The 20,829-nt window shown below is 34.5% G+C and overlaps 2 protein-coding genes across 15 annotated transcripts in view; one reads left to right on the top strand and one right to left on the bottom strand.

The window, feature by feature from the left end:
- Positions 1-12,560, top strand: part of LOC123712866 (transient receptor potential cation channel trpm) — a 159,701-nt gene extending 147,141 nt beyond the window's left edge. For 10 of the 13 annotated variants that reach the window (XM_045666206.1, XM_045666205.1, XM_045666201.1 and 7 more), the window contains 9 exons: positions 1,255-1,338; positions 1,963-2,149; positions 2,220-2,337; positions 3,619-3,761; positions 3,995-4,160; positions 6,782-6,955; positions 7,949-8,125; positions 8,878-8,996; positions 9,726-12,560. In XM_045666206.1, the coding sequence (XP_045522162.1) occupies positions 1,255-1,338; positions 1,963-2,149; positions 2,220-2,337; positions 3,619-3,761; positions 3,995-4,160; positions 6,782-6,955; positions 7,949-8,125; positions 8,878-8,996; positions 9,726-9,895 (1,338 nt within the window). In that variant the 3' untranslated portion in view covers positions 9,896-12,560. The remainder of the gene's footprint in view (positions 1-1,254; positions 1,339-1,962; positions 2,150-2,219; positions 2,338-3,618; positions 3,762-3,994; positions 4,161-6,781; positions 6,956-7,948; positions 8,126-8,877; positions 8,997-9,725) is intronic. The other 3 variants (XM_045666198.1, XM_045666203.1, XM_045666207.1) reach the window with 3 other exon arrangements.
- A 3,775-nt stretch (positions 12,561-16,335) lies between these two features.
- The window catches only part of LOC123712796 (cartilage oligomeric matrix protein), a 28,364-nt gene continuing 23,870 nt past the window's right edge, over positions 16,336-20,829 (bottom strand). For both annotated transcript variants that reach the window (XM_045666065.1, XM_045666064.1), the window contains exons 18-23: positions 20,386-20,561; positions 19,569-19,674; positions 19,244-19,453; positions 18,416-18,599; positions 17,336-17,573; positions 16,336-17,140 (exon numbers count right to left, since the gene is read on the bottom strand). In XM_045666065.1, coding sequence (XP_045522021.1) covers positions 17,055-17,140; positions 17,336-17,573; positions 18,416-18,599; positions 19,244-19,453; positions 19,569-19,674; positions 20,386-20,561 — 1,000 coding nt within the window. In that variant the 3' untranslated portion in view covers positions 16,336-17,054. The remainder of the gene's footprint in view (positions 17,141-17,335; positions 17,574-18,415; positions 18,600-19,243; positions 19,454-19,568; positions 19,675-20,385; positions 20,562-20,829) is intronic.

Here is a 20,829-nt window from a genome sequence, read left to right as displayed (position 1 = left end):
ACTACGATCAACGAGAATGTTACTCGTACATGCGGAGCTGTTGCTCTGATGATTTTTTTTATAAGCAAGTTCGGTCTGAAACATCCTTCAAATAAAATAAATAGAAAAGTGTTGTTAAACAAGAACCTATGTAATTTATAAGACTTACCTAAACGAACAAAGTCTGCGACTACTACTCAGCTAGTCAATTTACCATCAATACGGAAATTACTGGAAAGATTCTAAGGAACTTTGGATCCCGTAAACTAGTGTAACTTTTTTGTGTCATCTATAGTTTGAATAATAAAGTCAAAAGCGTGTGAACACAATTTCTAAATTGAGTATTTTATTACTACAAAGTTCTATGTAAGATACTGAACTGCCGAAAGCGAAATCTTAAAGACTTCAGATGTGGAATAACATTATGCCCATTCGTAACGGTCATTTTCGATTGTCATTTATAATTAAATCTAATTAAAACAACGCACACTTAACACACTAAATACTTGCTTATTCCGCCAAACCTTGATTTCCGCGACGAAAGAATCTTCATTTGATCAAAAGATTGAAGAAAATCCTTTTTATCCAAGTATATTTCACGATTTCGTGGCACAAAAATAATGTAAGAATTCGAATGTTTCTTACATTATTTTTGTAGCTACGACTTTTTATAAGTCAGACAAAAATTTATGATCTGTGTATAGAGTCACCTTGACACAATCGATCACGTAATCGTTGACAATGACATTTGACAGTTACGAGTGGGTATAGCATGACAGACATTAATATATCACGCGATAATATCACGTATTGTATATTGTTTATCAGAAGTTGTATTTGTCCATTGTAACCACAGTGTCGTTTTGTTTAATGTCCAATGTACTTTTATTTGCTGTGTCGGCATGTTCATTAACCAAAATTTGATTTTATCCATTTGTTCATGTTTGCTTTAGCGAACTTCTGGTATTTCCAAAAGTTCTGTTTTTGCTTTATTTGTATTGTGATTCGTAAATTTTCAGAAGTCAATGTCAAAACTTTCCCCCTAAAGTTTAGTCTTTAGAAAACTAAAGTTTTTATTAAAATTGACTGTTGACTGTGTAAAAGCGATATAAAACTTGATAATTTTCGTTATTCTTAATATAACAAAATAGATTTTGCGTATTAAGCATAGCTTTGGGCTAAATTTGTGCGCTAGTACGTCCATTCTGATTATACTTCGAATGCAATGAATCACAATTCAAATTGAGTGGATGTGGCATCGTTGTGGCTGGGCAGGTGCTGTCTGACAGCGACACGGGCGCAGCGCGCTTCATCGTCCGTCCCGTACAGGAGGAGGACGAGGTCTCACAGCCCTCCCACGTAAGCACCCATTGATCCATTCATTGCCTTTTGTTTTGCAATAAAAATCACATGGCAACAACTTTTCTAATTTATTTTTGATTCGGTTCTAAAGTAAGTTATTTGACGAAACATTAATAAAGCTGGAATCTACTTTTATTTGCATTATACAACGGCTTTCTTATGCATCACAATTGAATAAAATACAGTTTCGTATTGTGTAACAAAAATATACTCTTTCTAAAAATAATTAAGTAAAAAGTTAACAATAGTGAAGCCAATAAAAACTGTGTTTTATTTTATAGATTCAGTTAACACATAACTTTCATCTTAAGTCAGCTTCATGTTGTTATCTCCATTTTGGATTTGACATTCCTATCTTCCCTCGATTTCAATATCCAAAATACTCGTTGTGACGAGTCTTAGAAATAACGAACTTATATTTTCATTAGAAAAATTTATATTCAATGTTACAACTAGTATATTGTATATAGAATCCAAGAGTGTAATAACGCTAATTCCATTTCCTTTTTGCATTTTCCTGTGTTACAATAATTAATTAATTATACACTTAAAAAGCTACTCTAAAATCAATTTCAATAATCAGAAAGTAATCTATTTAGTTCTAAATACAAAATTTTACAGGATGAACTTCCGCAATCCGGGCCGGAAGTTGTCGCTGAGAAGGAACCGGAACCGGATTCTATATCCACCTCTTCCGGCGCAAGCGTTGCAGGACCTGAGGTGACAGTTGTCAAACCAACAGTCATTACTCCAGCACGTCAACGGTCATCTGACAGCAACAGAACAGAACCCAGTGATGATAAGAAAGGTATTTTCAAATTACTATATTTTATTTATTTATTTATTATGAATGATATTAAATGTTTAACAATGTGTAGTGCCATCATCAAATGATGACGCTTTCTTACCGGAAGTGCGTGAAATTCCGCCGGATAACAACAGCCTTCGTCCGCGTACCACTTCCGCTGGCACACGCCGCACTGCAAACGCCCGACGGTACGTATTTTTCTATATATCCATTGCCAATTTGTTATTTTTTTGTAGAAATACATTATGAATCAGAAAGTTATTTAAGAATTTTTTCTCCCAGGATATGAATTCACATTAGGAATTTTGTTCCGTGATAATAACCGTAAAAATGCTAAACAAATTATATTGGCATTTAAAAGTAAACTTATATAAACGCTTTTGAAATTTATAAAAAAAATGAAGAACCTTGAAACTTTAATACAGTAGAACCTCTAAAGTCGGACTTCACGGGAAACACTCAAGTCGAGTCAAATAATAATACAACATAATCAAAAATAATATGCAGCCAAAATAAACACCTTACACGTAGTGGCGGTATTGGGGCTCACGCCCGAGGGACGGGAACAAAATATTTTTTTGTGTTTTGGATATTTTTCTCTTATCGAAGTTCGCTTTATGAGGGTCTACTGTATTTTCCTTTACTGACAATTTGAAATAGAAACCGTAGTACCGAAACCCACAATTTGAAATAGAAACCGTATTCACAGTGCGAATCTTTAAGCAATGAAGCTAGTGTGTTGGTTAAGTTTGTAAATGTAATTACAAATACGTGAAATTCGAGATCTCTTTATTTGATACTTTTGACAAGTAGAGAACTAGCACCTGACATTAGATGCCGCTAAAAAGGGTAGAGTCACGCCGCAGGACAGTTCATATCATTTAGTTAGCATGTCTTAATTCATCACACAATTGGCTATCATTGAACTAAATTCGAAATCACCAATTGTTTTAAATTTTAATTTCTGTTTACTTGCATCTGTTAGGAGACGGTTGTGGAAACAGTAAGTGACGGTTATTATGCAGTTGGCTTAGCTTTTAGATGTAGTTTGAGTCAATGTTCTAAAACACTAGCTTTAACCTGCTCATTTATTACTTACACTGCACTAAGATCTAAACACGTAAAGCAACATTATACCGAGATTGACGCGTTTTTGTTGTAACGTAAACCTCTCTAGAAGTTTAATCTTTGTCTATAACACTTTCTTCTTGCATCTAACTTTTACATTTTAAACTTTTGTATATTTGTTGATTCAGAGGTAAGAATTTTACCAGAATATATCATACGTATATATATCATATCATTAAAATTTTGCATAATTAGAATATTTAAAATGTTAAATCCGTTTAATCTAAATTGAATTTCAAATGCAATTATAGCATTGAGCTTCAATTATTACCAAATCCACAACAAACACAGTGATCGCAATGCAATTATGCGCAAATATTAAACGTAGTGGTAATTCGCAGACGATCTGAGGGCGGAAATGATTGCGGAATGGGAGGCCCGCATTCCTCTCATCACCTGGCACCCAGAAGGCAACACAGCCAGACCCATTCTGAGCCAGACAATTCTGCGGTAGATGCCGGTTCTGTACACAATTCTTTAACAGGTAATAGTTATGTTACCCTAGTACATTGTGGAATAACAAAACTAAAGTATATTATTAATTTAAATAAAAGTTCCTTAATTACAAAATAATTACATTATTTAAATAACTGAAAATTATTTTCGCTTTCAGAGGTCTTGGTTAGCAAGAGAATTTTTCTGTTACCTTAAATGTAAAATATTCACCGACACCGTCGATAATTTTAGTATTATTAATGATATTACGGGTCATACCAGGTCGCCAGTCAGGCTGGGAGGCAAATGGGGCAACTGGTGCACCGTCAACTAGATCCCGTGTGGGTGGAGCACCACGCTCCCTTCTTCTTGCAATGCACGAATACACCAGCATCACAGATGAATTGGAAACCGTGTATGGACTGTTCTCACCACCACATACACCAAGGTACGATCAAATCTTAAATAATGTTTAATCTGTATTATAAGTCTAATAATGAGTTGTAAGTGACTCGTGATACCGCAAAACTTGGTAAACAAATTACGATCGTCAGGTTTTAGGCTCCAAAAGGCCAAAGTGAAGTCTCATTATTCAATGATATAAAACTCTTAAGTAAACAACCGAAAAACTAGTTCGTTATTTGGACATCAAACTATTGGTTACTACTGGGTAAAATATATTTGTGTGCTTGTAATTTAGACTACGGTCTTTTAACTATGAAAAAAATTTACATGTGGGAATAGTATATATTCTCATTTATTTATTATTAATTATTTTTATGCAATTATGCATAGTTTATTCTCTATGCATAATTTCCATAAAAAGAACGATGCACTGAGTTTTAAATGACTCTCCATAACTAGAGACAAACCCATTATTTCAAACTTTTATGCAAAGCGTAATAAAGCAACTCATTAGCATTCAAAGCTAGCTTTCGCGAACGGGTCTGTTTATTTCCAGTTAACCGTCTAGATAAACGACAGATGCCGGTTGAAACGAATCTCCCGCTCAAGACGATTCGTTGCTGACCACGACGCTCAGGAATGAGCTGCCGATTAAAGAGAGACTAAAATATAAATAAATAAATATAGCTTTTATTGACAATCTTGTAAGTTACAGAGAGATTTCACTTCAAAAACTATACTGGACTGTAATTCCTTTAGTGATCCTTTAATGATGAATTGATGAAAGCCCTCTTTAAACGTAAACTAATCAAATTCTATAAATTTGACAAATATTTATAATAATAAGCCTTTATTCCAAATGTTTGACATACATTTGATAAAAAAAGATAAATTTATAGTTTTAACTAAGATAACGGACAGGGGCCGCGAAGAAGGGCTCCTCCAACTTTTTCCACCCTAATTTATTTTATGCCATCGTCATCCAATTTCTACCAGCTACCTACCTACCTACCCTCTCGATCCCGTCGGCCCATCGCTCTATTGGTCTTCCTGTGTTCCTTTTTCCTTTCGGACCCGTCCATTCGGTTACTGCTCTAGACCATCTGTCATCTGTACAACGGGCAACGTGGCCTGCCCATCCATTTAAGTTTAGGGCATATTGCTCAGCATCAATAATATTGGTTTTTCTGCGAATATATTCACTATTATGTTTGTCGCGTAATTGAATTCCGAGAATACTCCTTTATAACGCACGTTGGCACGATCGTATTTTGGCTTTTGTTTTGTTTGTGAAAATCCAAGTTTGTGCTCCATATGTAAGGCAAGGCAGCAAGCAGGAATCCACCACCTTATTATTTAACTTAATTGTGAGCTTACCTTTGAGGATTTCTTTTAAGCCCCCTTGCCAAATATTTAAATGATCCTAATCCTTGATTTTGATTTGCTCCAATTCAAGCAATTTGTATGACTCAAAACGTAGCCATTAAAAAGAGTGGCGGAAAGTTTCTTGCCACTTTTTGCCCGCTCTACGCCCTTGACTTGCAAACTGGTAGTAAATGTAAATTTACAATTAATTTAACTTCTTTTCTGACGTTCATAAGTGTACTTGTATACCTATATGAATAAAGTTATTTTGAGTTTGAGTTTGATCACAATTTATGTTCTAAATTAAAAATGTCCAAATGTTTCTGCCCGCTTTACATAATAGTCACGTGTTGATTGACCTCGGAGCAGTTTCACAATTAATATTAAACAAAAATTAAAGAAAAATGAAACAATGGCATAGTATTTTCTTCTTAAAAGGCTCCAATTCTCTGGTATTTTCAGTTTGTATATATTAAAGTTAGGTGCATAACGGTGGTGCGGTCAGCTCAAGTTAATGGTCGTTCAGAGTGACTAATTACCTCTCGGTGTAATGTTATTACGGTATTACTGTTTCCTACTTTATAATATACAGTGCACCTAATATTTCTGTCACGCTTAGAGCTAGGAAATTCTCAGGAGTAGTATTCCTTAAAAGAGTGATGTGCGTGACCCTGAGAAATAAATAAATAAAATGTATTATGTGTTATACAATTTTGGTAGGTTTTACTCATTCTCAGCTCTTGCATAATCTTTGTTCTGTGTTGGGTAACAACCATGGTCTGCCTTGTGTTATTTAAAAACAGGTCGGTAGTGATGAGGTCTGGAAAGCAGTGGTATCATTCTGTGACCAAGTAATGCTACAGAAGGAGAGAGCAGAACGAGAGGGGGGAGCGCTCTAGGACGTATCTTAGGGTTAGAAGACGCCCCTTGTGTAATAAATGTTGCACCTGAGGTTTCGAGTGTAACAAGAATTCCGTTGAGGCACCGGTAGAATGTGAGAGCGGCCCCGGAGCGTTTGTAACGCGGCCTTGTAGGAACTACCCGAAGTGGTGTTAGTGTGCATGGTCACCCAGGCTCTGAATAGCAGAGATTCTGGTGTGGGTTGAGTTCCACATACAAGGAGTATGACAACTGGGACAGGGGATGCGCAAATGCATTTCCGTCACAATGCGTGCAATTTCGTATTCAAGGTTATACACATTTAAATAATGTGGTAAAAATTTCATCTTAAAAAATTAGCTTTTGTGATTTTGAAATGAAAAATGCTACATTAACATTAATTTGTATATGTTTTGTTAGAACTCCAATAGCAACGCGACTACTTTCGCCCGCCCGCCCCACGTCACCATCAGTTCGCCGTCGACACGCCAGTGAGATGTCCAATCCAGAGTTCGCCCTGTTTATGGAGAAGGAGCATTTACGTGGTGCTGAGGAAGATGATTACAACATCATGGAAAATCTTATACAGCGTCGGTGAGTTATGAAGGAAAATGTTGTCTTAATCTTACAAATAAGTAGGAACTTCAATTAAAAATGCTAACTCTACTGGTCTGACAGATTACACATAATTATTAATCTCCACGACGATGTAGCCATTTCATAATTACTATGTACAGTTTACTATTGACTCTAATTAAAAACACAATACAATATAAATTCCTCTATACAAAAAAAAACACGAAGTCACCTCTAACTTTTGCCTAATTCCGTTTTCATTCAATCACGGCGAGCCAAAAAATAATTGAATTTACAGCACTTTAGTTAGGCCGAGCACTGTTAGTCGTGATTTTATTAAATATTGTATATTTTAGAAGTTATTTAAATAAAAAGCATTTGGCGTTTACTTCATTTTTGTTCCGCGAAACACTGTATCGTCCGTCTCATCTCACGCGAACATACGTTTGTTTCACTAGTCATTAGAGCGGTCAAGGGAGACGCGGGGGTACTCATGAATTTTTCTAGGTCCTTAAGAATTTGAATTTACTGATTTATCGTAGGCCTTTTGTAATAAAAAGATATTTTCAATTGATACATCAGTGTATGTTGTTTTATCATAAATTGATTTATAACAATATCATGGTACGCAACGCGAAATTACTGACGAAAATTGCTATTAACATATAAATGTCGCTTCAAAAGCTATCAAATTATTCGTTAATGATTTGGCTTCGTGTATATAATTTTAGCCAGTGTGATAGAAATATTAAGCATATATTATATTTTAAATCACCCATCGGCCTATATCGGCAAAGTCTGCACATATATTAAATTAGTTTTTTACTTACGTGAAACATCGTGAAAATGCACCACTACCCCACTCCGTTTCGGGGTCACGGAATTTAATTCACAGACAAATAAACTATGCAAAGTGTTGTTTATCTGATTCACTAAAGTCATCACAAAGACATTTCAACTGTAAATATATTGCCAAGCATGAAACATTTGTAAGTAACATCTGGACCGTAGCCTAGAAATGGAGTCTGTCCTGGGCAGATTCGAGGAAGAGGAGGCCGGTGGGGAGGGGGAGGTGAGCGGCATCAGCATCAGCGTCTGCGTCAATACTAGTGGGGAGGAAACCCGGCAACAGCCTCCCGCTACCACCACGCTACTCACTGTCACTGATAGGCGCTTGCCGCACCAGAGGTAACCATGCGTATGGGACAACATACGGACTTTTGGTCGGTTTCACAAATTATCTCTTTTATGTATTGGCCAGGTCTTCTATCGTCTATGTTTTCAATCACAGATTCACGAAAGTTGATTTTTGCTTTTGATGCTGCCATGCTTTTCACTTCGGTCAGTCCTTAGTTACTTAGTCGGGTGGATTCAGTTTCCGCACTAAGACGCACATTTGCTTGGTAATTAAGCTAGCCTGCACTAGGCTGGCTCCAGAAGCTCAGAAGTTTCGCAGGCTTCTAGTGACCTCACTCGTTGGGAAGCCACAGCCACGCATTCCAGGACAACGTAGGTGACTGATTCCTCCTCGTTGAAACAGCTTCTGCGCAAGGGAATCTCTGGTTACCCAAGAACAAAGAGATGTTTATTTAAAAGACAGTGGCCCGTAACTGTCCAAATGGCAAGGGAAGGAGCTGATAAACCGGATTCTTCTCTGCAAGCTCGTCGGCAGCATCATTGCCACGAGCCACTGTGTCCTTTTATTTACTGGAGGGTAACCCTGGTGTATGTAACACCCTCGTGTGCATGGTGACACTTCAGTATTAGTTTGTTGTTAGTCTTTTTATTTTCTAACGCCATCAACATAGAAGCACTTTGGTCAGTACCAGTTGGTTAAATTTTACATACCATTTAAGAATTAACTAGAAATAAATTGTTTCTTTTGAAATTCATTCATTCAATTCTATTGCTAAATAACGATAAACATTCCTCTTGAGCAGGCACTCTCTTCGTAGAGCTTCGGCGATAGATACCCGTGACTTGCCTTCACCTCTGCAACCACTGCTGGGAGAAGATGGGTGCGGAGATGTTCTCTTACCTGTACCGAGGCAGCCTTCTGGTAAGAGACTCATATTACTTGTACTTTTTTATTGCGCTTTTGAACAACGTTAACGTTGAACAAAAAACTCATGCTGTCTGTCGACTTGTTGTTATAATAAAAATAGAGGCAAAAGATTGATTTGAACAACACATGGCCAATGATTTTGGCCGATGTGATCGTTTCATTGCAAGAAGCCTCCGTCAAATATCACATGAAAACGATATAGGAAGAGAAACGTTTTGTCGTGTTATTCGTATATTTCACAAATCGATTAAATTACCAGTCAATTACTATTTCATACTTTACTTTTTGTATTTGCTCAGTATTCCTACAGCTAGTCATTAAACAATATCCAAAGAATTACATTATACACAAAAGCCAAAAACGGAATACACATTCAAATATACATAAAACATAGCTAACAATTTTACATATTTATACAAAAAAAATAAGACATGAACAAATACATATTTATAATAAATTCTAAGATGCATAGATCCTTATAATATTTAATATAAAGGAATCATTAATAAAAGATACCAGAGTTTTATATTATTTTTAGGGGTGTGAAATAGTAAAAACGACAATAAGTCAGGGCAGTCAATGAAATCATTGCAAATAGCGTGTAAATTTTGATTATAAATATAAATTAGCTTGTTTTAACCAAACTTTTTGGCATTGTATACATATAAATGGTTGATGAAATTAGGTGTTTAAGTTTGAATTTCGCAATCAATCTTTTTTCAGGCGACACAAACGCATCGAGTGATTTATCACTATCGCACATGGTCAGTGAAAACCTCCCTCCTCGACCATCCATTGTCCTCGATTCGTCTCAACTTCCGAGACAACGTTCAGCCGAACAACCGCAGCAACCGCAGCCACCCGGGCCATCACGGCCAGAGACTATGTGTTAGGAATAACCGGTAATTCTCCAATTATTTTACTGGTGAATAGAACCGAAATACCGTTTAGCGTGCTGAAAATGCGCGGCATTTTTTACTTTTAAATAGAAATTGATATTTAAAAAAAGTATTATAATATAGAAGATGAAGAGGTAAAGATTTCAGATTTTTTAAGATGTTTAATATGACAAACTTCTACTTTGAAATGCTGGTTCACAATCACATCACTATTGAATATGAGAAACCTTTCTCACGATTTGTAAACAATTTGTATTTAAACCTTTCAATAAAATAATATTTACACAATATGAATTATACCTTTGTGTCAATATGAATAATTTGACATTTGTTTTCGATGTTGACAAGCGACAAGTGCGCATTGCGGCGAGAGAAAACTACGAAATTATTTTCATCAGTTTCATGACCCCAATTTAAAAAATCTCTACACTCGAATGATATATCGTTTTTATATTAATTGCCCTACGAAGTCACCCGTTTCTTTATACTTAAAATTCTGTTCGGTCCACACAGCAAAAAACAACGTGAGCAACTGCCCAGTCGAGTACACCTCATTTCGAATACACCATTTAACAATTCAATTTCCTCTCATTTTCCATTCATTTTAAATTTTAAAAACCAGGCTATACCACGTAGGACTGTGAAATACTCGCACTAATATTGCTGTGAAGCTATAAATTTCACCGTTTTGCAGTGAGCACGAACAGTTTATACTCCGAAAGATGTACACGCCACATGAGATTTAGGAAAATGTATCTTATATGGATGCATTAAGGCATATTTTAGTATGCATTTAAGCGATGTAATATTTGTAATAGTGACAAGCGTTTCATTTCCCATCTACGTGCTAGATTAGTGATAGGAAGGTTAATGATCTATGAAGTTTATCCTAAAGCCAACTCATGCAAGTCTTTTGATTAATATTTATTATGTTTATTAGAACCCGAAACACATGAAATATTCTTGTACAAGAATATGCATAGAAACCTAATATTCATTTACATTCAATTGTCCGAATTTTGGTTTCAAATTGAATTCCCAGAGCTATGGGCGTTATCTATATTAATAACTATTGTACGAGGCAAGGCTGTACATTTTGCTCACTCAGGCTTTCAGTATAGCCAGACGTAGGCTTCTCTACTTCGACTGTTACATTCATGCATTCATTCGTTACATACCAATTAACATTTCATTATTTCGCTTATTGTTATACGCGAGTGGTTAATATAGAGTAAAACTAAAATCCTCTAAAACACCCCGATGACCGAGGAACCATAAAGCAATTACACTTAAATACATTTATATTTCTGTCCATCCATTATTATTTTGCAACCGAAATATTGAATTACTGTCAAGTTGACATTGTTATGCAACCTCGTACATTGTTGTCACGCACATTCACCGTAACCGAACATTATAGTAGACCATCGCTTACTATGCTAAATGGAGATATACTCCAGCGCCATAGAGACCTATTGAGTTCAGAAGCTTATAAAATGAAATGAAATAATTATTATATAATGTATACCTTTTCATCGAAGGGGGAGTATAGAGTTTCAAAAAAAACTGTTGCATGGACATACTTGAGCGCGTCAGATTTTGATAGCATCCATGTCCTACGTGTTTTTTTTTAATTTTTAACATTATTATGACGTTTGCTGTTTCTAATCACACATAAATCTTAATTTATGACAGATGTAATTTCTTAAACCTCATTTTAGTTTAAATCAGAGAAACGAATTGGCGCATTCCGTCTCCCAACAATTAACTTTATTTGATTTAATATGTTTCGTTTCTCGTTTATAATCTTTAAAATCTGATTTTAATATGTTCATAATGATATACTTTGATAACGGTCTTAAAGAATTTTTCAATATTCTACAAGTGTAAGAGTTATTTTATTCACTTTATTAAAATAAAAGTATTCTTAATGGGCAAGTAGACCAACAGCTTTCCCTTCCAGACACGCCGTCTAAATAGATGACTAGCTTGGCTTACTCCTAGTGTATATTTCGTTCTTATATTAACAAGAGCAGTGTTAGCCTAGTGGCTTCAGCTTGCGACTTATATCCCTAAGGTTGTAGGTTCGAGCCCTGACTGCATCAATAGACTTTCATGTATGTATGTACATTTAACATTCGCTAGAATGTTGAACGTAAACATCACGAGGAAACCGGCTTGCCTTAGACCCAAAAAGTCGACAGCGTGTGTCAGGCAGGCTGATATCTACAGAAATCTGAGGCCCAGACCTTAAAAGGTTGTAGCGCCACTGATTTATTTTATTTATGGTATATATCACTATTGTGAAAAGAATTTACAATTGCATTTGCAATCTCTTTAAACATTAATATGTTCGCTCTTTGAAACTGAAATTGTTCTTTTTTTAATTCAACTTTCATCTAGGTTCAAGTTTTGCCCTCCAGTCTCAATCTCTTTAATTAAAGACAAACATTGCATGGAACTTTGCGAAGAAAACTTCGATTTTTACAGACGGTATTTGACCTACCTTCAGAAATTTAAATTAGCAAGTTAGATTATAACAGTAATACAATATGAACTTAATATTGTGTTTTTAATTAATCAAATAGACCGGAGGCTAACAAACAAAATCAATGTTGAATTTAACATTACGAACGAAGTGAATTTATTTAGTTCACGGCTCATTGTTTTTTTAATGAACTTCGAATTAAGTAAAATTACGATTGAATATTTGTTATTATATTTTTGACACGCGTATGTTTTTTAATGAATTTACTATTGGTATAAAATTTTTGCAATTAATATTACAATGGCAACGCACACAATCGGTTAAAATATATCTATGGCATTTGTTTTAATGATTATTTATTCATTTTATTATGTACTTATGTGCTTATGTACTTAGTGAAGTGAACCAGCTCATAATTCGCATCTCATTTTATAAATATTGTACAGACTCCTGTAGAATATAAATGTTGGACAATACAATCTATGTGAGATCTAAAAAATGTCGAATAGTATTTGAACTGAGAATATATTAATTGTAGCTGGCGGATCCTTTAATAAAATATGATTTAAATTTAATACGCTTAATTTACTGCTTAAATTTTAAATCTCGGCAAATATAGCTTCGTGTTTATATCGTATTTAACATATCAACTTCCTAATGTGCAATTTTATACAATCCAAGCATTTGGTTAAAACAGGAATTAGTTTTATCCGTTTTATTTTATCACAATGTGTTCATTTGTACCAAATATTATATGCAAACAATATTTCTGCAGTAACTTGTATATATGAGCGAACTTAATTTAAATTGTCTTAGAGTAGTGAATTAAGGCAATACCGATTTATAACTTAGATTTTAATACAAGTTTAATAAAGTTAAAGAATGAAATTTATAATTAAACTCGAATAAATAATTCTAGATCGGAGGTCACTATTTGTGTTTAACAAAAATTAAAACAAAAAACATATTAAGTAGTGTTTTGTTTTTAATGTTGTTTAGTTCAATAAAGGAACATACTATCACCTTGAGATGAACATTGTCTGGATAAATTTATGAGACGTGGCCGTGAGACGTGCATCACTACCCCACGGATTAAATAAATAACGATGTGGGAACAGGAACACAAATCGCAGGTGTCGTTTGATTGCACAATCATACTTCAACGTGGCCTCATTGATTTTAGTAAATACTCAAAAGAAACTGTTCCTACCGTATTTATTTTTTCCGTGCCTTCTTCAGTCTAAGTGCAATGTCCCATTTTGTAATAAATAGTTTTTAATAAAATATTCATATCATAAAACATCGACCTGGATAATAATGAAGGTACTGAAACACTTAAAATATCATAATATACAATTTAAATAATAGGTGAATAAGCCAAGTTTATATAATTTTTGTCTGTTTATTAGAAAATTTTATTGTATCTTGTAAATAATATAAGAAGGTTATTTTATATGAAATGAATGACTGCCTCTTCACATATGAGGATAGTGGAACTATAGCGATAATATTCATGCTTAGATGCTGCTGCATGCTGTTCGTGGTTAAAATAAATATCTAAACTACTAAAGGTAAGAATATAATTTTATAAATGAGTTATCAAAGAAATGTATGGCAGGCATTGGAAAATTTGTCATAATATCTATTATCCGGTCAGCTGCATAATTATTGTCACTTAGCGATGTCATTTTTTCTTACACTGAAGAGAATGAATTGTTTACTTCAATTTTTTTTATCGGGTTTACATTATTGTAATATTGCGGATACTTTGTCAGTTATAATGGTTGGTTTTTTATTGTATGTAGAATTATATTTTATACCATACCATACCATACCATATTATGATACATACAGTATTATCGCTATAGGTCTGTTATCAGCGATGCACAAACTTACGTACTTTAATTCCTAACTTTGCTTTAGCACAAGATCTAATTTCAATCAAATCCTTATTGGGATTCCTTACTAGTGTACAAATAGTTTCTTAAGTGATAATGTCTGTGTTATACAAATGTATGTACAACGGTACAATAAATATATTTGTAATATTATTTGTTTTTTTATTTCTACCAAAAATGCATGTTTGTCATCCTAATAACTAGTATTCATCAGCAACTACAGCGCCTTAGAATCAGTACACAAGAACAAGTACCTCGGGGTAAACATAGATGAGCCATACTAGCAAAGTTCACTACAATAAAAAATAACTGGCTAAAAGCACTGGCCGAATCCATCACATGGACTTTCAAGCTATGGAAGGACATGCAAAAACTTATATATAGATCAATTATTTGCAATACAATTACGTATTATAAAAGCAAATACTCCTAAGAAATTAAATAATATAAATTCACTGCATAAAAGAAAAAATAATAGAGTATGGATAATAGTACATTATATTAATCAGATTACACCAACCTTTCGAAAAAAAATCTCGTCGAAACAGGATTCTTGAATCGGCTACCTATGGAACGACGCGGACGGTGTATGAATGAATTGGTGCGGTAACGCGCAATATAATAATTATAATTTTATGTTATCCATATCATTGGTCTTAGTATATAAGTCTAAGTTCGTCGAACACCGACGTCTTGATGGACAGAAAAACTGAGTCCAGTTTAAGCATCCACCACATTAATGTAAACTTACTTTTTTCTGATCATGTATACAAATATAAACCAATCAATCAAGCGCTTAGTTGTTGTTTAAATCGTTTAAATAAAAATAAAAATAGTAAAGCTCCGCCATTTGATCATTGTGATACTCGTAGCACGTTTACATAGAGCTACCAAAACAGTTATTTCTTGAAAGACGCATTTTACAAGAATCACTCTTTTTATATATACTCGGCTTGGAAATTTTCTCATTTTTAGTAACTGTCATAATAAAGCCTTTTTGATCGCAACCTTACGCAGAACAAATTGCTGATCTACATTTTATGAAACTTTTTGTATTAGGATCAAACCTTTATATAGCGTAGTATATGAAAGCGGGATCTTGAACGAAAGATAATTTAATATTTCTTTTGAACATTTTCGTGCAAAAGCTTCAATCGGTAAACAAAGTAACGACCTTATTGTAAGACGTGATCGTGAGGTCTCGAGTTAGAAAGTGGATGGGGTTTTAAACTCCTGGTCCTCGTGAAGCTAGCCCTGCGCCTGTTATCTACTTACATGGCCATTCTCAATTGAGATGAGCCGCCGGGACTTTGTTGATGTTGATGTTTAAATATATTATTATTAATATTATTTCTAGTTAGTAATATTACTACTCCAGAATATTTCAATTGTTTAATTATTTTGCTTAGGAGCTCCAAGTTCCCTTTAATCGAACCTGAGCTAAGGCTTTGAACAATATATAAAACATGTATGGCCATAAATACTGTTACATAAAAACTTTTCTTTTTTACAAGTTTTTAATTACATATTTTGAATTTGGAACACGTATATTATTATTATTAATATTGTATAAAAACCTATTTTGTACAATATTTGCTAATATGTAATTAAAGACATAACATTTATTACTAACGAAACACACACAGAAATACACAAAATAATAATAATAATCAAAAAATAAAATAACAAAAGATTATGGAAAGAAGAAAAAGGGAGGATAAGGTAAATTTTAAGTGTTTAATACGTGTGTGTTGTAACTGGCCCTGGCTTAGTATTATGCTGTAGATCAGACGTGTTCCACAGCGCTGGCATTCGCAGCATTCTGCCATAGACCACAACAGTTAGTTTGCGCCTCAGACGCAAAAACATAATAATATTAACAGTAGTAGAAAAAATGATAATAGTAATAAATTAACTGTGAAAGAAAAGAACCTTTGGAAGATTTGTGTGTAAATAAAAAAATAAAAAATGAGCAGAATTGTTAGTAAAACTACTATATACATGTATGTTGAATTTATTGTGTTACGTCCATAAATAAAACTAAAATATATTAATATCGTTTAATTAACACGTAAGGTTAAAAACAGGCTCAACTGTCACAAATTACACAATATAAGGAATTTATTTACATCAACGATAAACGCGCCACGAAGAACCCCGCTGAACTATGACACTTTACCATGTACAAAGGTACTGCAAAACCCACAAAATGCAAATATTCAAAAATATTTACAAGTATTCTTTCTTCAAAGGAGTTTCCTTATGTTTTTGAATCCTATTTTGCTAAAGTGTTAAATGCTTAATGAAACATGGAATATAATGGATATAACAGATGGCCGATGGGGCTAAAACGTCTGGCCGAAGAACAGACGGCGAAGCGTTGGACGGCCTGCCATGAGGTTGTACTGGAAATTTAGAGAAGTCCAACAGTGGACGTCAACAAGCTGAAACGTTGATGCAATTCATCGCGCATCGAATCTCATCTTTTGTGGCGCGAGTATTTATAATATCAATGAATGTTTAGGGTAAAAAGCTGCCTTAAAAGCGTTATTTTTGTTTTATTATACATATTAAAAAAGCACCTCAAAATTTTCAAATAAGTGCGAAACTGTTTACAGTAAGTTATTTCTGTTTGTTTAATGCTAATACTATACATTAAAATGCAATCTTAAAAGCGTATGCGTTGATTAGTTCTGGACTTAAACTTAACAATATTTTTTTAACTTTCACTAACTTTTATAAATGTACCAAAACTTGATTTCAGTGATTACGTGTAAATAAAATCATGATCTACTTCCAGTTTCTTCAGTAGTCTCGTAGGTAGCTCGGACACTATATTCGACGGTATTTTATCTGAAAATTAATATTAGTCAGTAGAATTTGTTCGCTTATTGTAGTTACATGGGGAGTCTTCTTTATTCAGATATATTAAAGGTTCCAGGTTATAGGTTTCTTCAGTCTGGTGAGCTGGATAGTTATTGAGAATCATTCAAAAAAACAAAAGGGAAAGGTGAAACTGCTAATATAAAAAAAAAACATCAATCTTACCATTGCACCTATAAACCAGATTGGACCAGATGATCATCTCCTGCGAGAAACAGAACACCCCCAATCTTCCTCCTTTGAGAGTAAAGTCGTAAACATTTCCAGAATCAGCAACGAGACGATTATTTTCGTATATTTTTAGACGTATGAGACCTATTTTCGGTCTGTGAAGCAATCGCCATCTGTACGCTGTCTTTTCACGCCAACCGACATTGCGCGGGTCTTTCCAGAGGAGAGTTACCTGGAAATATCTTCAGTTATGGTCGGCGGATAAGGTTCCACTACCCCCCTTTTAATTTATTTTAAGACCCCAACGTAGCCTAACAGGTACCCGATTTGGCAGATCTGTAGCTGAGGATATAGGCAGCAGGGGAGTGACAAATTTCCCTTTCCTAAAAATGGACTTTATTTGGTTTGAAGGATTGGCGTATCCCGCCGAGTCCGGGCGTCAACTACTCTGAAAATATCCTCATGATATTTATGATTAAGGATGCTGATTAATAATCAAGCAAAAAAGCAGTATCGTGACCATCATTTTTGAAGATACTGATACATTTTAGTTACAGTTATATTAGTTTAAACTCTGATATTTTGTTTGAAATATCGATAGCATTTTGTATGGTAGTTCTAATCCTAAAGCGTAAATATAAAAACACACAAAACACTTAAATGTATAATGAACATCGTATGAATATTTCGTTAGTTTGAAGGATCCTAGAGCAAAAAACATCAAATATGGAAGCTTGTATAATTTAACGAATTTTCTTATACAAAAAGAATTTTTTTATAAATTTTTCGAATTTTCTTATAAAAAGGATCAGTGGCGGTACAACCTTTTTAGATCTAAGCTTCAGATATCTGAATCTGTTTCATGATCATTTGTCTTATAAGCAATTAGGTGAGCAGCGTCCCGTGCATGACACACGTCGTCGGCTTTTTCTGTCTAATGCAATCGAGTCTCATGATGTTTTTCTTGTTCGTTCGAGCTTTGAATCGAAGGAATTTGAACTCAAAAATTGTCGGAGACGCGATTAAATATATAAACACCGTTTGTAAGATTCTGAAGTTAGTAAAACATCTCACTTGATCCGAAGTAGATTCCGTATTCCAGAGAGCATTCCTCAAAGTTTTTCCGGGTCCCGTCTTTGAATTGACGAGCTTCAATTGTATTCCCGGTTCGGCGACCGCTCGGAAGGGCGTCGTCTGCCAATAGGTCTGCGTGTACTTCTTCCACATTACAACGTAGAAGCGTTTGTTGTTTTGATATCTAGATTCATTAATAGCAGATATTAGATAGTAGATCAAATCGGAAGCTGAAAAATAACTAATTTTCTTTTGTTTGTTTACATATAAATGTATTATTTTGAACAATTATTTTTTATCTAAGTTTCCTTTAGGTGGTGGAGTATTATGTTGTATCGACAATTTATTATAAAACTAATATTTAGTATATCTATTTATGTCTGGGCCTCAAAATCTTGTATCTTTTTCGTCATTACTTGATTTCTCAATATGCATGTAGTGATCAGCCTTCTGACACACCGTCGACTTTTTAAGTCAATGCCACTTTCTTCACCGTGCGAGCGAGTGTTAAATGTGACTATAGACAAATATTTCATTGGTACACATTACCAGTATTACATTTTCATTGGTACAGGGGTTTGAACCCAGCGATTTTGACAATCTAATGGTAGTAGAACGTAGGCGATCAGCCTGTATCTGACTCACGTCGTCAAGATTTTGGGCAGCCGGTTTTTCCTCACAATGTTTTCCTTCACCGTTCGATCGAAAGTTAAATGCGCATATAGAAAGAAAGTTCGTTGGTGCACAGCCGGGGATCGAATCTTCGACGTCATGGATAAGAGTCGTCTGCTGAAGCCTCTACGCCAAGACTCTTATGCGAAGACTTACCCAAATATAAATCCAACGTAATCGTCATCAATCTGTGAATCAACGAATAACGTCCCTTCGAAATCAACACCGCCGAAGTTCTCGAAGCCAACAGCTAAACCAGGGTCCGAATTGAGTGTCTGAATAATTTCAGCGCCTTCATTAGCTATCTCCCAGTTAGGGTCCTGCTGTGACGTGCCCTCAGGGTCCAAGCGGACCGTCATGTAGTTCCTAAAAATTTGTCACTTTAGTTTCAATTCCTGTATGTGGACAATTAATTTTTGCATCTTCTTCATGTTTTAACGCAAGTAAACTTTGCAATGATAGTGTATTTAAGATAACTTACCGAAAATCAGTGCGGAATATTTTGGAATTGTTTGGGCAATTATCTAAGTCATTTGTAACTTTGTCACCATCGTTATCATTGTCGCAGGCATTTCCAATTCCATCTCCTGAAAATTACGTCTCATATTGAAAACAACAAATAATGATATCAATAATTATTTGAAGATTCCTTCTATTTAAACTTAAATAAAGTGTACAATTCTGGCAATAAATTTAAAGTAGGTACTTTTTGTTCTATCTTGAATGTTTCGCTAAAGAAAACACATTCACTTTATTATAATTTCAACCATAGTACAGCGTAAGTCTAGTCAACTATAAATTGGGGCGTTCTGACAATACATATTTTTTATTTGACTGCTGTTAGACACCTGCAATACCTAACATCCAAGGCATTATCTCTTTCGAAATAAAATATTAGTTATCTTTTGAAATGTCAGTTGTGTTAGGAATTTAGTTGCATTGTCTCATAATTTGTCTCAAATGGAGAGGCATCACACGCAGGGCAGCAATATAGCGAAACTACCTTCAGCAATGACGAATACGACTCCGAAGAAGTCTCATAATTATCATAGTTGTATTAACATGAATAATTTTATTTTTATCTTAATTGTTAAAATTTTTGTTTTGTTTAGTGCGTATAGCTGTCACTCCAAGATACTGCCGGTGTTGCTGGTGACCGCAACTTAAAGCTGAGTTGGACACATTTTTGATGAAATGTTTTTTTAATACTTGTTCGTACGATACTCTAGCATTTCTTAAACTCTAAATGTTTGACGTGTTTTTAGGCGGGATACAGTCAATAGTTTTATCAAACTAACCGTTACTATCGAGTTGGTCCGGATTGTGCACTAAAGGACAATTGTCTTCCAGGTTAGGAATTCCATCTCCATCAATATCATCGTCACATGCGTCACCCTTGCCATCATTGTCGACATCCTGTTGATCACTGTTGGCCAGGTTTGGACAATTGTCCAGGCCATCTTGGATACCATCCCTAAACACAAAAATAATAACTAATAAAATATATATTCATATTTTGAGAAACAATTTATTAACAAACAATTCAATTTCAAGCTAAATAAAATGAACTTTTCAAGTTTGAATCGAGAAAAGCATAATAAGAGAAACTGGTTTTGCGCAAAACGAACTTTGTTTTTCATCCTTTTGTTATAATTTATTTAAATTAATAAGAGCACCCTAAACAAGGTGGATAGAAGATATACAAGCGTTTGCAGGAAGCGAATGGAGAAGGAAAGCTATGG

The sequence above is a fragment of the Pieris brassicae genome, chromosome 8, assembly GCF_905147105.1.
Source record: "Pieris brassicae chromosome 8, ilPieBrab1.1, whole genome shotgun sequence".
NCBI lineage: Eukaryota > Metazoa > Arthropoda > Insecta > Lepidoptera > Pieridae > Pieris > Pieris brassicae.
Note: the sequence above shows the minus strand (reverse complement) of the source record. Positions and strands in the feature narration are given on the sequence as shown.